This window comes from Mastigoproctus giganteus, chromosome 6, assembly GCF_048544385.1.
Source record: "Mastigoproctus giganteus isolate SK-2022 chromosome 6, ASM4854438v1, whole genome shotgun sequence".
In the NCBI taxonomy this organism is placed as follows: Eukaryota; Metazoa; Arthropoda; class Arachnida; order Uropygi; family Thelyphonidae; genus Mastigoproctus; species Mastigoproctus giganteus.
Window position 1 is genome coordinate 6935606 of NC_143580.1, and position 17022 is coordinate 6952627.

General features: G+C 36.2%; 1 protein-coding gene across 2 annotated transcripts in view; it reads right to left on the minus strand.

Annotated features, from left to right (window-relative positions):
• LOC150083870 (glucose transporter type 1-like) overlaps window positions 1-17022 on the minus strand; it is a 433074-nt gene that overhangs the window by 97269 nt on the left and 318783 nt on the right. For both annotated transcript variants that reach the window (XM_090374917.1, XM_090374916.1), the window contains 3 exons: window positions 16403-16527; window positions 9764-9832; window positions 3407-3508 (listed from right to left, as the gene is read on the minus strand). In XM_090374917.1, the coding sequence (XP_090231043.1) occupies window positions 3407-3508; window positions 9764-9832; window positions 16403-16527 (296 nt within the window). The remainder of the gene's footprint in view (window positions 1-3406; window positions 3509-9763; window positions 9833-16402; window positions 16528-17022) is intronic.

The following is a 17022-nucleotide window of genomic DNA, read 5'->3' on the forward strand; positions in this document are numbered from 1 at the left end:
GTTGAGTGGCAGAAGACAGAGAGTGGTAATCAATGGACACTGCTCAACGTGGACTAATGTTATTAGTGGAGTTCCTCAAGGTTCAGTGTTGGGTCCGTTGTTGTTTTCGGTGTTTATGAATGATATTGATGATGGGATATCAAGTTTAATGTCCAAGTTTGCAGATGATACAAAGGTTGGCAGGGTCGTTAAGGACACTACTGACGCTATGCTGCTGCAACAGGATCTGGAAAGGTTGAACAGATGGGCTGAGAGGTGGCAAATGAAGTTTAACATTGACAAATGTAAAGTACTACATATGGGAAACAGTAACCCCAGAGCAACGTATCAACTCTGCAGTACTACACTGACAGTGGTGGAGAATGAAAAGGACCTGGGGGTAATTGTGCAGGCAGATATGAAGTTCTCTGAGCAGTGCAGACTAGCTGCAAGAGTAGCTCATGGTGTCTTGTCAATGATATACAGGAATTTTTCTAGCAGGGATAAGGAGGTGATTATTCCCTTGTATAAGGCAATGGTTAGGCCACATCTTGAGTACTGTATACAGGTCTGGAGGCCTCATTTCAAGAAGGATGTAGAGCTGCTGGAACGAGTACAGAGAAGGGCAACAAGATTAGTAAATGGAACAAAGGGTTGCTCTTACGAAGAAAGGCTTAAGTTTTGCAAATTGCAGAGTCTGGAGACTAGGCACCGGCGAGGTGATCTGATAGAGGTGTATAAGGCTTTGAATGGTTTGAGCATGCTCAATGCCAATGGGATTCTTCATCTTGCTCAGAATAATCACCTCAGAGGGCATAAATTCAAATTGAGGAAGGACGGATGTCGGATAGATGTGCGGAAATTTGCCTTTGGCCAGCGGGTGGTTGGTTGGTGGAACCGACTTCCATCACTTGTTGTTGAAGTTGATAGCCTAAACAAATTTAAAGCTCAACTGGACAGGTATTTCGAACGAACGGAGGGGTGAAATGGGAGTGGTTTTTTTTTGGCTGATGCTGAATAAGCTTGCTTTCTTGCATCATATGCCTCTACTAATGCTAATGTTCCACCCTTTCTATTTAAGTGTATCCCATCCCTGTAGAAGCAGTCTCTCCTGTTAACAAGTACAGACCAGGCTGAAAAAAATTCTACCCATTGAGCCTTGCACAATCTTTCCAGGGCCGAATTGATCAACAAGGCTCTCATCATATACTCCCTCCTATCATGTTTGGGCAGAATTGCAGACACTTTCAAATTCAACCCTAATTCACGGTTTTTTTTCAACAGTGACCTGTACATGTTAAGTAATTCCAAAGGTCTTCTACTCTTAATATCATTAGTGTCAACGTGTACAACAATATCACCTTTTATGCAATTAAAATATGATATCCACTATACAACATCATCAACATTTGCTGCTGGCAGACATACCCTGGTCCTGTTTCACCTATCCTTTTTACATACCATTTCCCCGTTTCCCTGACAACAGAGTCACCAACAACTACTAGTTCCTTTGGGACCAGCGCATTCTGCCTTGGGGGTTGCCACTGTGTTGCGCGATGATCATGTGCAAGCTCTGGTGTTGATGTGGGCAGCTGAGAGCTTGATGGGCCCCTCAATTTAGATCCTTTGAGGACATCCACCCTGTCCTTCAAGCTCTCATATAGGCCAATAACAACACTGGGTTGTCGCCTGATTTCCTTACACTCCTTACATCGGGCACACACAAAGACATCCCCTATGGCAATATCATGCCCCGTACCCGATTGCTCCACAAACATCAAGCAAGCAGTGCATTTTAAAAGACTGATTTAGAGGGCAACTGCTCCCCCTCAGTTCTCCCCTGAGCCACAGCACTCCCATTAGCTTGAGCCTTTTGCTTTGCTGCTCTGGTCCGAGTCATGATTTCGATTTAATTTCAATAAAATTTCAATTTCAGTACAAAATTACAACCCTAAACTTGTATCCCAACACAGTTATAACACCACATATATATTTTTTTTCAGTATCTAGTATTATCCACGAGTTCCGATTATATATAACTTCCGTATCAAGTTATGGATTAATTAATTTTGTTATGTTTGTAAAATCCAAGCCGTTATATGCATTTAGTTAAAAAGTACAATTTAATTGACAATGAAGTTTAACAAGATTAATAGATTTTATTGATTAATTGACAATATTATATAATATACTATACTATACTAAGCTAACGCTATCTAGTTCGGGATATAACGTTGTCTTATAATAATAACGGCAAGTTACGAATGGTAAATCTACGGACACTTAAGTATTAAATTAACTTCCAAAATCTAACTGTCTCAATTCAGAATAAACCAAGGATCTTGACTAGGTCTGTAAGCTACTTATAGAAAATAATTTAATATAACAGTTGGTCAATAAAGCAGTTAAATATGGCTTAAAAAAAAAAAAAAAAAAACTTTCCTTTCAGCGGAGCTGCAAAACTTGTAACATGTGGATTGTATACCCTTACCGATACTAAGTAATAACCTACAAAATCTCTATCTAGGTTAAACTTTAAACGAAGTATCATAACTAGGAATATAAAGCTACTCTAGAAAATAAGTTAATATGCCAATTTAAGCTAATAAAACACAAAAAACTTCTATTTCCAGGAGCAGTAAAAACTTCGCCTGAACAAGGCTACTCTCGTTTCCCCCCCCCAAAAAAAACCTACCCTAATAAACCTAAAAAAAAAAAAAAAAAAGCTACCACCATAACGTGTTGGTATAGTTCTCGCCAAACATTCCCATTCATCCCATAGGTTTTCCATAGAGTTCAACTTGGGACCTTGTGCTAGCCATTCTAACAGCTGTACATTCTTGTCCATAGACCATTCTCACACAGCACCAGCAGTACAGTATGAGGTATTATCCTGTTGAAACAAATACACGCAATCAAAGACTTGGCATGTTCTGGGAAGCATGGACTACATCTGTTCTTTGAAACACCATTCTTCACATGTATTTCCTGAAACCTATAGAAATTCAAGTCTAATTTCAACAAGTATATTCTGTCTTCTCAGCCTTCAACCCCTACAGTCCCAAAAAGAATTGCTTGCTTAATCACATCCTCATTAGTATGCATGAATATAAACTACAGCCCCACAAATGGTTAATATAAACAGTGGATCACACCATATGCAACATTCCATCCATGTTCATTTAAATTTTTTTGTAAACGTTTTTGCCTCTCTTCATTTTCTCTTCTTCTCTTAATTTTGCTTTCTCTGGATTCCATGAATGGATTCAATGATCAACAAAATTAGACCACAAGTTCATCATTATCATTGTGATATCAAACACTCAAAATGTCATGACTGAACATCACATCTATATATTAAAGAGGAAAGAGTTCAAAAAATTATTTATAAAATTAGGGGGAAAAATATAAAACTGCATATACCTACCAAGAAGATATGGCCATCCTTGCTCTGTACCCAAAATGACATGGATGCCAAGCACCATAGATAGTAAAAGTCCTACTGTCACACCTAACTGATTAAGGGTACCTGCAATAAAAATCAAAAAATTACAAATCCTGAATCAAAAATAATTACACAAAGGGGGCATTCAATAAGTTACATATCTTTACTATAAATATGCTTGATATATATTTATACAGTCTATTCCGGTTATTTGGGACACATCGGGACTAGTGCATTTTGGCCCGATTAAGCGGCTGCCCCAATTATCCGAAGTTTCACGTAAATAGTTAAAAATACAATGTACTCCCCCCACTTTACAATTGGTTCACTGTTCAATCAAATCACGTTATGATGGAGTCACCATTGTAAAGTACCGTTCACTATACGATGTGCAGTAAGCGCCGGTCATTGTGATCACGTTTGTGAATTGAATTTTAATTCTATTAAACAGCGATTCTAATTAGCGAAAATAGGAGGAATATTAGCCACAGGCTATAAAAGCAAAAGGTATATTAAGTACAAATTTACCCTTTATTACCTTACCAATTAAAAAATTAAATGATACGTGAAATTCGGAAGAATATACGTGATAATCGGAATAATTAATACTTACTGTAATATGTACATATTAACTAATCTAGCTAAGATTGACATTTCTGTTCAATGTAATTTGTGGATGGGGGTTAATATTTAAAACAGTAAAAAGATAAGCAATCAATAACAAAGAACACCGCACACCTTTAAAAATAAGAATGAAGAGAAGAACCTGAAAATTATTTTTTTTATATGATTGAAAATTCCATAGAAGTGTAAACACATTTCACCATAATAACCCACAGAATTCCAGCTGTCGGTATTATCACAAATTCAATAAGATCAAGTTTACTATCAGTTTATGATAGATTTCACTAACACAAAAGCCCAATAAACAGGTGACTGCTAATTTTTTTATGGTTGTGACCTCCAGAAATTCGATCGAACTACGTGGTACGATTGGGGACAATCGTAGGATAATCTTCAGTGCTGCGGTCTTCTGCCCCGATTAAAAACTGCATTTTGTCCCAATTAAGCAATTTAAATCCTGGCTATTTTCTCGATTGGGTTCTGTTTTTTAAGATTTGCCCCAAATAAACGGCTGCCCCGATTAACCGGTGGCCCAAATAACCGGAATCCACTGTGTATGTATATATATATATATAAAACATTTTACAGCCTAATATATTTCCCGATATATATGTTTAGCAGTTGCTTTGTTTGTTCAATAGTTCGGTTTTTCCATGCGAGTATTACTTCTCTGCGAAAATAGTATGGCCTCCTATTATTTTTACACTACATTGGACCACCGTTGTACAAATCTATTGCACTGGCAGTGTGATCCTAGTATCATTTTTCGCAGCATGGATTTGTGTAGTGTTCAAAATGTAGTGGTTCCCTGTCCATTATGGCCTTGTGGTCCACTGACGAGATTTTTTTTTTTTTTTTAATGAAAACCCCAAACACGAAAGGTATCAAAACCTATAGTACATAGTACCGTGCATGGGTTGAAGGAGAAGTATGGGGGGGGGATGCCGGAAACTTTGCTCTAGAAACTAAACATGGGTTTCACCACTTCAATGGTCAGTCTTTTTTATTCAATTCGATATTATGGTATGTTCTACTTTTTACTTATTTTTGTATTGCTGGCTGGTTACATTTACATATAGTGATATTTCACTATATGATAAATGTAACTGATGCTTAGCAAAGGGGGGCACTGCTAAATTTTCCTTTAATTTGGACTCTTATTTTCTAAAATATTTAATAATGTTTCTCCAACAGTACTCTATTCTTAATTTTGCATGTTAAATCCTTCTTCGCTCTACTGGTTTGCCATGTTACTGGCATACTTTCATTTCTTTTTACAGACACACACACAGAAGAGAGAGAGAGAGAGAGAGAGAGAGAGAGAGAGAGAGAGAGAGAGAAGCCAAAACATTATGACCACCTACCTAATATGATGTTGGTCCTCCACATGCAGCCAAAACAGCTCGTAATGGGCGAGATATGGATGCTACAAGATTTCTAAATGTGTCTTGTGGTATCTGGTACCAACAGGTAACCAGCAGATCTTTTAACTCCTGTAAGGTCTGTGGTTGAGATGATGCAGATCAGAGTTGCTGTTCCAACACAAACCACAGATGCTCGATGGGATTGATGTCTGGGGTATCTGGAGGCCAGGACAATACCTGGAAGTCTTCATGTTCTGTGAACCAGTCTCGAACAATCTGGACAGTGTGGCATGGTGCATTATCCTGCTGAAAGACAGCACCGCCAGAGGGGAAGACCATTGCCATGAAAGGGTGTACCTGGTCAGCAATGATGTTTAGGTAGGTGGTAGACGTCAGAGTGCCCAGCACATGGATGACTGGACCCAGTGTATCTCAGCAGAACATCACCCAAAGCATGACACCACCACCACGGGCTTGTTTTCATCCCATGATGCATCCATGCACCATCACTTCCCCAAGTAAATGGCACACATGTACCCAGCCGTCCACATTGTTCAACAGGAAATGTGATTAATTAGACCAGACTACCTTCTTCCAATCACTCAAGGTCCAGTTTCGATACTCGCATGCCCATTGTAGGCACTGTCGTTGGTGAACAGTGGTTAGCATGGGTACTCTGAGCGGCCTATGGCTACACAGCCCCATTTTCAGCAGGGTTCGATGTACAAATGTGTTGTGACACGTTACTGCCATCACCAGCATTCCAATTACCGGAAAGTTGCATCACAGTCATCCTTCTGTTGCCACATACCATCAGGGAGAGCCTTCACTCACCTCGAGCATCGATGAGCCATGGTCGTCCAACACCTTGCCAGCGGTTGATGGGTTCTCCCTCCTCAGACCACTTTCAGTAGGTACTAACCACGGCTGACCCTGAGCATCTAACCAGCCGTGCCATTTCAGATATGCTCTGACCCAGTCGTCTGGCCATTACAATTTGGCCTTTGTCAAACTCGTTTAAGTCCGCTGCCTTTCCCATCTGAAGAATAAGAGTAACAATGATTAACGGAGCTAAGTATCAGCTGTTTTTTATACCATGTCCCAACCCACACACGCGCCGTAGTTCACCTGCAGTTGCTTCGATTTGCATAATGACTTGCTGGTCATAATGTTTTGGCTCATCAGTGTGTGTGTGTGTGTATATATATATATATATATATATATAATCTATCAGGAAATATTGAAATAGATGTAAAGGGTATGTCAGATCAGATTAATGCCATCAATTGTAGATTGAACATTACATCAGTCTGTAATCTAATTGGTACTATACAGGTATTCAAAGTGTATTAAAATATTGGCATAAAGTAGTCAGAGGGCCATATGGTCAAAAGAACCTATAAAGACTAAGATAGCCAGTGTTTGTTTACATTGCTATACCATAGAAATAAACATATAATTAGCAATAAAATAAAATAAAAATAATGATTATGCAGCTAATTATTGATAATCGGATACATTGAATGGCACTTTTTTGAGGGCTAACACTATTCAATATATCCCACCAATAATTAGCAAGGCTATCTGTGTCTGATTGTTATCTGCCTGTTTAACTAGGTCCAAATAATTAAACATGGAGGCAATCTATGCCTTCATGTTACACATGAAGGCAAGTCGTATATTCTTTTCAAAGCTATCTGTCAGGCTAGCTGTTATCTTGCCTGTTTCCTGTTAAATTTAAAGTTTAGCATAGATTGCCTTTATGTTTAATTATTTGGAGACCTAGTTAAACAGGCAGATAACAATCAGAAACAGATAGCCTTGCTAATTATTGGTGGGATATATTGAATAGTGTTAGCCCTCGAAAAAGATTCTTTTGGTTATATGACCCGCTGAGTACTTTTATGCCAATGTTTTAATATACTTTGAATACCTATATAGTACCAATTATATGAGTAATATGGAAAGAAAGTTAATAAATCTTCAAATTATACAACATATTTTACACACAAAGAAAGAAAGAAAGAAAGAAATGTTTATTTTCAGTGTATTGGGTAGGGGTACTGACCTGTCAATTGTAATTACCATGGAAAGAATTGAGAATGCCAGCAAGGTAAAAGCAGATAACCTGAAATTAAATTAGATTAACATAAAGACTGTACTTGTCTACCATACTCTCATAAATGTCTCCAGCTCAATACAGTGAAGTATTGAAGAGGCAGAAGATATTTAAGTAGCTAACCCAAAAGAAAAAAAAAAAATGGAGCACTGAGCCATCATTAAATTTTTGAAAAAGAAGGAATGGACCAAAAGTTATTCATGAATGCAAAAAGGCTGTATACAGTGATTCTGCCGCTTCTGAATACCAGATAAAATTTTGGGCTAAGAAATATAAATGGAGTTGAGAATCCAGAGAATATGACATCTGTTCAGGATATAGTTATCAAAAGTAATAATTCCAGTATTGTGCCAAAAAACTGAAGACTTGGTTATGTAAGATAGACAAAGTGTTTATGGCTACCAAGAATGATCACACCTCTTCAGAAACAGTGCAGGGCTCAAAATGAGCAAGTGACTCAAGTCATCAATAATCTAATGACTTGAGGCACTGAGCAGAGCTGTAACCAAGTGTCTTTGAGTCAACATAAATAGATGATATACCAGTGCTCCAGTTGCAACAAAATGACCAGATCCAACTATGTACATTGTTCCAAGTTTTAAAATCTATGAACAAATCCAATTCAATTGGGCAAGAATTTAATTCTAGAGTGGCACATCATGTTCAAATAGAACATCATAGAGCATCCAACATTGCTAAAGTAGTACAGTATTATCAGCTCATTCTGCTAAGGCATGATAATCTATTAAAACAATCATTAAACTGAGACTTTTCAAATTAGTTCGAAGCAGATTTTGTGCAGTTGTAACTTTAGTTTCAAGTGAAAATTTTTATGGAAACAATCACCAAAATGCACGGTAGGTTGACAAGTGACAATATATCATGTTTCTTAATCAGCAGTACACTTAGATCAGGTGAGGCCCTTAAGTTTTTGGGATTTTTGAGCCCATACTGTTATTATATTAATGTAAAATATAATAAACATAATAAAATTATAAAAAATAAAATAAAATTAAAAATATAAAATTATAAAATATACCTTGTTTTAAAAATAATTTTTGTGATGGCATTTATGAAATGTGATTGAGAAGTTTCTAGACTAGCTGAAAGACAGCACTTACCACAGTTAGTACAAATTCATATTCTAGGTGGTGGTAGTACCTGCTAAATTATTTTCCATTTATTTCAAAGTCATTGGATGGGTCTTAATGATGTGTCACTGGGCACATCATCAAAGAGGAGTCATTGGACTTAATGATGTGTCACTCAGAAGTGACACATCATTAAGTCATAAATAGTACTCCATGATGTTCACTCTTCAGAAAATGACAAACTTTAATAAAATGCATGTATGTATGTATCAAGTTTTGTTACTTTTTTTTTTGGTGGCAGGGAGTCTGAATCATTATGTCATACCCATGATTCATCACAAGTGAAAACTGAATGAAAAAGAAAAAAAAAAAAAAATCTTGGTTTCATTCTGAATGTGTCACAAACTGTTGGAAAACTAATTTTCTTTTGTTTTTGATGATTTTTAAGCTCATCCAGAACCCATCTGGCACAAATGACATATTTAATGCCACAACCATAAATTTTTTTTTTTTTTTTTTTGGCTGATGCTGTATAAACTTGCATCATATGCTTCTGCTAATGCCAATAGTGTAACACTTCAAAGAAGGCAATCAATTTTGCTTTTAGTTCTTGAAATGATATTCTTTTATATTCCTTTAACAGTTGTTCCACTCTTGCAACATTTTCATTTATTACAGCAATGCTCAGATGGCTGCTGTTTTGCTGGCCCTCTACTATAATTTTACAATTTTTAAAAATGTTTGCACCACTTAAGTACCACTGATCTTTTAAAAGAATTGGTCCCACATTATGCTTCCAAAACAACTCAAGTGTCTCCTGGCCAGATTCTCCAGTTTAACACAAGGCTATCACAATCCTTGGTCAAAAAATAATAACAGAAAATTTTGCTTCAGCCACCACAGCAATTCATAAATCAATTCACTACACAATGAAACAAGACAAAATGAAAAGCACAAGAACAGAAACTGAGGAATGACTACTCTATCACACTTTGAAATCAACAAAATGATTGTAACTAAATGATTCACATATATTTCAATCTGCCACTGTAATAAATGTGATTAATAGAAGCTTTTAGACTAAATAGTAATAGAATTAATTAATTAATCAGTATACTCTTACAAATTAAAAAACACTCACCTAAACCTCCCCGCAATGTGAGGGGAGAAATTTCTGACAGATACATTGGCACTAAGGTTGTATTCAAACCTAGAAGCAGAAAAGGTGATGAATGAATTGAATTTTAAGTTGGTTTATTTATTTTTTAAGCTGTTATACAGCTATTATTATTTAGGGAAAATTGGTATTTTTTTTAATTATGCTGCTTTTGGCAATTTATTTGCAAAGAAATTTCATTAAATAGTTAGAACAAACAACCTATCCATATACATTCATTTTTAATCAACAAATAATAGCTTAAATAATATTTATTTAATTAAATGATACTCTCTTACACTATATTAACAGGTGTATTATACCGAATATAAAAAAAAAAAAAAAGCGAAATGCTTAAAGTGCGGTACTCACCTTGAATATAATCTGCAATAGTTTTATGAAAAGTCTGATGGCTAAATATAAGGTGGAATGGTTAAGTTAATGCATTAAGGTGGGATGAGATTTAATTTAAAAGGAATTTTCTAAAGGAATTTTTTATAGGAATTTGCTCTTTGGGACACGTGGGAATCTCAGATGTGAGAGATTCCAAGCCGAGGAAAGGTGAAAGGGAAGTTTTGCATTTAGGATGTTGAGATTAGTATTGTGTCGAAACCATTCGATAATGAGGGCTTCATATTGAAGAATTTTGTGGCTGGTATTAAGTCTTATAATGGTGATAGCGGAGTCAATTAAAGGAGTGTAATTGTGGGTTTGGGCATGAATTGTGAGTTCTGTACTAGCTTGTCCCGATCTAAGACTATTATAGTGGTAGTATGCGCAAGTGTTGGAGGTTTTGGTAGAACTAAACTTGGTAGTAGTACTACCAATATAACAGGCATCACAGTTTGGTTGACATTTAATCAAGTAAATTATATTGTTCAAATCGTTGGTTGGGTATTTGTGTGTGACTTTGTAAGTGTTGAATAAGGATCAGAGTTTATTATAAGCTGAAAAATAAGAGAGACATCAGTACCTGTAAACACACGGTGAAATTGTCCGGCAAGTTCATTATGGTATGGGAGGATGATGCGTATGTTTGCGTTGGTGGTGGATTGTTAATTTTACTTTTGGCGGTGGAAATAGTGTGTTGAATGAGTTGGGTTGGGAAGTTCCTAGCTGTAAATTTTTCTGTGAGGTATTGAAGTTCATTGGTTAAGTCATTTTGTGAGGTGCTATATTTGAGGGCATTATGTATTTGGTTGTATAAAACCGCTTTTTTTGTGCAGAGGGGGTGGTGGTGTATTTTTTTCTGAAAATCTTTGTGCCTAGTTTGGTCCCTGTTTTGTAAACAGTAAGGTTGAGAAAATTAATTTGGTTGTTGGTTTCAATTTCAAGAGCGAGTTTTAACCTATCATGTGTTGAATTAAATTTTAAAAAGAGATTGTCTATAGTGGACCTATTGCCTATTATGAGTATGTCATCAGCATAACAGGTGTATAATTTTATTTCTGGGGGGAAGGGTTGTAGGATTTGGTTCTCTATTGTGGCTAGGTAAATTTCTGACGGGGGGGGGGGGGGGGGTGGAAATACCTAAACCCATGGGTAAACTGAATATTTGATGGAAAATTTTATTATTGAATCTGAAATATCGGGCGTCTAGTAAAAGTGAAGCGAGTTCAAGGATGTTATTAATAGAAAGAGAGGTACATTTAGTCAAAGTGTTATCTGTTGTTAAGAATTTCCGTAAAGCCTGTAAAGTGTATGGGATATGCACGTTAGTATATAGAGATATTACGTCAAATGATACTAAGATATCTCCATCGGAAATTGTAGTATTGCTTATTTTTTGAAAGGCCTGATTGGTGTTGCTGATTTTGAATTCTGAGAATCTGGTAAGAGGGGATATAATTTTAACTAAGTAGGCGGATAGATTTGCAAAAGCTGACTTACTGAAAGAGATAATTGGTCTTAATGGGTGGCCAGGTTTGTGTAGTTTGGTGATGCCAAACATCTGAGGAAAGATGTTGTTGCAGATTCCTATCTGTTGCAGTGTGTATAAATTGATTTCTTTATTTTGTCTGAGTTTTCTTAAGATTAAATCTAGTTTATTTTTAAGTTTGGTGATATTATGATCGTTATCAATTTTATGTGTTTTGGTCGGCTAAAATTTGTTCCATTTTCTGAGTGTAAGTGTTTTTGTCTATGATGACAATCGTGTCTCCTTTATCTGCTTTTTGTATAATAACATCTGAAATTTTGCTTAATTTTTGTATATCTAGAAGTTGTTGCTTTTTAATATTAGATTGGGAGGAAAGTTTGGAGTTTATTATGCTATTGGTTTGGTGTATTATTCGCCATTAGTCGGGATGATGTTCTAGTTTAGATTAGAGTTCTATTATAGAGTCCTTGATGATGTTATTATTATTAAATTTCAGATGTTATTATACAAACTTAGTTTTATTAGGAGACTCCATTGTCGGGGAAACAGGAAATATTTTTTGTAATAAGGATAGGTGGACTAGAACCAGGATATGTCTGCCGGAAGCAACTATTAATGATGTCACCAATAGACTGTCAGATTTTAAGGGGGGTAAAGAGAATATTATTATTCATGTGGGGACTAATGACATTAAGCATACACAATTTGATGATTTGTTAGACAAATATAGGACCATGCTGCAAGTCAGGTCACAATGTCTGTAATTCTGCCCACGCACGATAGGAGGGATTATATGCTGAAAGCCTTATGGATTAACTCAAGACTTGAAGGACTCTCTGCAGGGCTTTGGGGGAGGGAAGGAACTTCTATCAGCTTGGCTCACACATGTAGGTAGAAGGAATCTGTTTTGTAGAGACAGGATACATTTAAACAAAGGTGGTGCAAGAGTTTTTCCCAGTATTATTGAGGAGACCTTAAAGATTCAGGGAAACTGCTAGTTTGGGGGAGACAAGTGTAATATAGGTACACGTTTATCTGATAATATTGGTCAAATTAATGCTTGCACATATGTCAAGAGTTCTTGTTTGTTACCACAACAGAACATATTAGCAAGATGTTCTGAGGGCAGAAACATTTCAAATGAGCAGGTAGCAAACGCCAAGGTAATGAGCTTAAATAACTTTAAGGGGTATGTCAGGGTAGTTAACTGTACAAGAACACTATAAGTCTTAATTGCTTATACAGTAATGTCAGAAGTATCATCAATAAAATGAATGAATTCGAACTGCTGGTCAGTAAAAGCAACACTGACATAATAGGGCTTATGGAAACTTGGTGCCACCCAGAGATAGGGGATGATGAGTTTCAGTACAGTATGTATAATGTATTTAGGAAGAATAGGGAAAATAAAAGGGGTGATGGGGTCATGCTTCTTATCAAAAGCACGCCTGAGCATGATGAAAACTTTCCCGGATTCAAACGTTTCACATGCTAGTATAGAAACTGTATAGTGTGAGATAGCTGGAAGCAAAGGTATAATGAGAGTGGAAGTAATGTACAGGCCACGTGATTATGAAGGTTATGATGAGAGCCTCTACATGCAAATGGAATGGGCGATTTTAATTTGCCTCTAATTGATTGGAGCAAATGGGAAGGAAACTCCACATAGCAGACAAAATTTTTAAATCAACTAGATGATTGTTATTTGTCTCAATGTGTCAGAGAAAGTATTAGAGAAAAGAATATCCTAGACCTCATCATCACCCATGAACCAGATGACATAATAGGGCTGACAGTACAGGAACTAGTAGCAGGAAGTGATCACGGAATTCTATGGTGGACGGTGAAAAGAGAGGTAGCAGTAGTTAAAGGCAAAGGAATGAGTTATAATTTCAGGAAAGGAAATTATGACAGCTTAAGATGCTACATGGCCTCTATTAACTGGGTAGATATCTCACAGAAAGTGAATACAACTGAATTATGGTATACCTTTAAAACATTAATCGCAGAAGCTTTGAATATATATATACCATTAAAAAAAATACTACACAAGGAGGATTCCAAGTTGGATGAATAAGGAAGTTGCCAGATTACTTGAGCAGAAAAAGATGGCATGGAAAAATTACAGAACAATAAAAAGTACTGAAGTCTATAACAGCTACAAATTGATCTGTAATAGTGCCACAGAAAAGGTGAGGCTGACATAGGCAGATTATAAGAAATTGCCTGCAAAGAGGAGGGGAGATAAGAAATTCTTCACATATATAAATGCAAAGAAGAGAAGGGCAAATCAGATCGGACCCTTATGTAATGGATGTGGGATAGTATTAGATACCCCAGCTGAAGTTGCAGATGATCTCAACAGTTACTTTTCATCGATATTTACAGAAGAAAAACTCTTTATGTCAATGAAAAATTATGGGAGTGAAGTTGAAAAAAATGTAATTAATGATGTTGAAATCTGACTGTTTATTTAATGAAAAAACTTTCGAGTCTACAGGCCAGTAAGGCTTCTGGGGTTGATGGCATATACCCTATAATCTTAAGGGAGGCAGCAAGTGAATGCATTGAACCATTGAGGCTAATTATGAGGCCATCGCTGGACTCGGGAGAGATTCCGTTGGATTGGAAAAGTGCCAATGTATCTCCAATACATAAGGGCGGTTCTAAGAGTGAAGTGGGAAATTATCGACCTATCAGTCTCACTTCAGTAGTAGGAAAATCGTGGAGACAATGATCAGGGGTGGAATTCAAGATCATTTAGATAGAAATGGAATTATGAAGGATACTCAGCATGGTTTTGTAAAGGAAAAATCATGTTTAACTAATCTGGTTAACTATTTTGACAGGATCACTCAAAAGCTGGACTTGGGGAATAATTTCAACATTGTTTATTTGAATTTCAGCAAAACATTTGACTTAGTCCCACACGAGTGGTTACTTTATAGGCTGGAGCGGGTTGGAATCACAGGGAAAATCCTTAGATGGATAGCTGGATGGCTTCAGGGTAGGAGGCAGAAGGTTGTGATGAATGGCTATTCCTCAGATTGGATTGATGTAAGAAGTGGGGTTTCCCAAGGGTCAGTATTAGGACCACTGCTGTTTTTGATTGTCATAATGACACCAATGCAGGGATAGAGGGTGTGACGTCTAAATTTGCAGATGATGTAAAGATTGGTAGAGTAGTTAACGATTTCTGCCAAGCAGGGCTTCTTCAGAATGACCTAGACAGACTTCAGGGATAGTCAGAAAAGTGGCAGCTATGCTTTAATCCAGCAAAGTGTAAGGTATTGCACTTGGGGAACAGTAACCCCAAAATAACTTATACGCTTGGCAGAGGTTAACTAAAGCTGGTAGTGGAGGAAAGGGACTTGGGTATTACGATATGGTCAGGCATGAAGTTCTCCGAGCATTGTAGACTGGTTGCAAGGAAGGTCCATGGTGTCCTATCGATGATTTATCAAACAACTGATAGTACAGATAAGGACATCATAATCCCACTTGGAATACTGTATTCACGTATGGAGCCCACACCTAAAGAAAGACATTGTGCTTCTTGAAAGGGTCCAAAGATGGGTAATTCACCTGGCGAGATTGGCAAAAGGGCGTCTGTATGAGGAAAGACTTCGAATATGTAGGTTGCACAGCTTGGAAACTAGGCACCTTATTGGAGACTTGATAGAGATGTTCGAGGCTCTGAGAGGCATAAGTGAAATGAATTTAGGACAAAATTTTCAGAGTTATAAATGATTCTATAACTAGGGGCCATAATTTCAAGTTATGGGGGGAGATGGTTAGACTGGATTGCAGAACATTTTATTTTAGCCGGAGAGTTATAAATTACTGGAATAAGTTACCTACATGGGTGGTAGAGGCTGACAGTTTGGAGAAATTCAAAGGTCAGCTGGATAATTACCTATGGGGTGGGAGGGAAATGCATAGGTTATCCATTTCCTTTTCTCTTATTAATTATTATTTTTTTAATTTTCTTCTTATTATTTTATTTTTAGGCTGATGCAGCATAAGCTATAGGCTTCTTTGCACCATGTGGCTATTGTTAATACTATATGAAATTTTGCAAACAGGAATCTATTTTATTTTTTCTGGTTTTCAAACAAACCAGAATTTCTTTCTCAGTGATTAATAGAGCTAAAAATAATTCTTATATATTCCTAAAATGAAAAGTAATCAAGAATACTAACGTAACCCTGTGTGGAATTATATGCATACTGTCAAATGTTTTGTTCAGTTATTATCTTGAGAAACTAACAACTTACAACCAAACACAATTAGGAAGCTTTTTCTCTTTATTCTTAATACTTTTATAACTCATCAGATGGAGCCATCTACCCAGAGGGTAGCATATTCACAACTAATGGACCACACTGAATTTCAGAAACTTCTTCAGATGGAGTTAATCAGGGATAGCTTACCCACTTAGGCATTTAATTAAGATTATGCTTAATGGACACTAAAAAAAACATTGTTCAAGAAACTCCATCAGACTTAATGGCAGATGGTGTAATACCATTAATGGATTGCCTGAGCAGTGTTTTAAAAAAAGGAAAAAGGTAATGAACAAGTTTCCAGAGTCTTGCATAAAATAAATATGTAATATTAAAAAGATTCTGCTGCACACATTTTAAAACTATTTCTTTTGATCATTCTATAAACCAAATTCAAATGAACATATCTAACCAATAATGAAACATTCTCATGCACAGATCAATATTTCAGATACTTACCACAGTTGAAACCAATGATAAGGCGTCCAAAAATGAGCAACTCAACACTCTCAGAAGCTTTGCTAAATCCCATCAATACAGCTCCTATAACACCCATAATGTTGTTCAACAACAGCCCCCCTTTCCTGTAAATAAAATAAATAAATAAGTTAGAAAATTAAGTAATTATTTCCCATTACAACTGCAATTATAAAGATAATCATAAAAATTAACATCTGAAAGTTAAGATCTGTTGTATCTAATACAGATATTGAAAGATATGTTACATAAACATAATGGAGAAAACAGAACTTCTATCAAATCTTATTCCTCTTAATAATAAATAATATTTGATATGAGATGCCTGCTCTGTTTAGCTTACAAAGATAAACTAAAGATAGAAGATATATCATTATAAATTTCAGCTGTTCCTCGTTAAGAAAGAGCTTATAGCAAGTTCAGAACATAAGATGTAAAATTGTTTTTCAATTCAAAATGATCTTTTTAGCTTTTTAGAGAAGTTATTTTCCATTAAATCTTATTCATTTTTACAAATGCAGTGTTTTATCACATATATGATCTGATGAATGTAATGGTGAATGTAGACTACCTTTAAGACGTCATTTAAAAGAGTTTGCAAA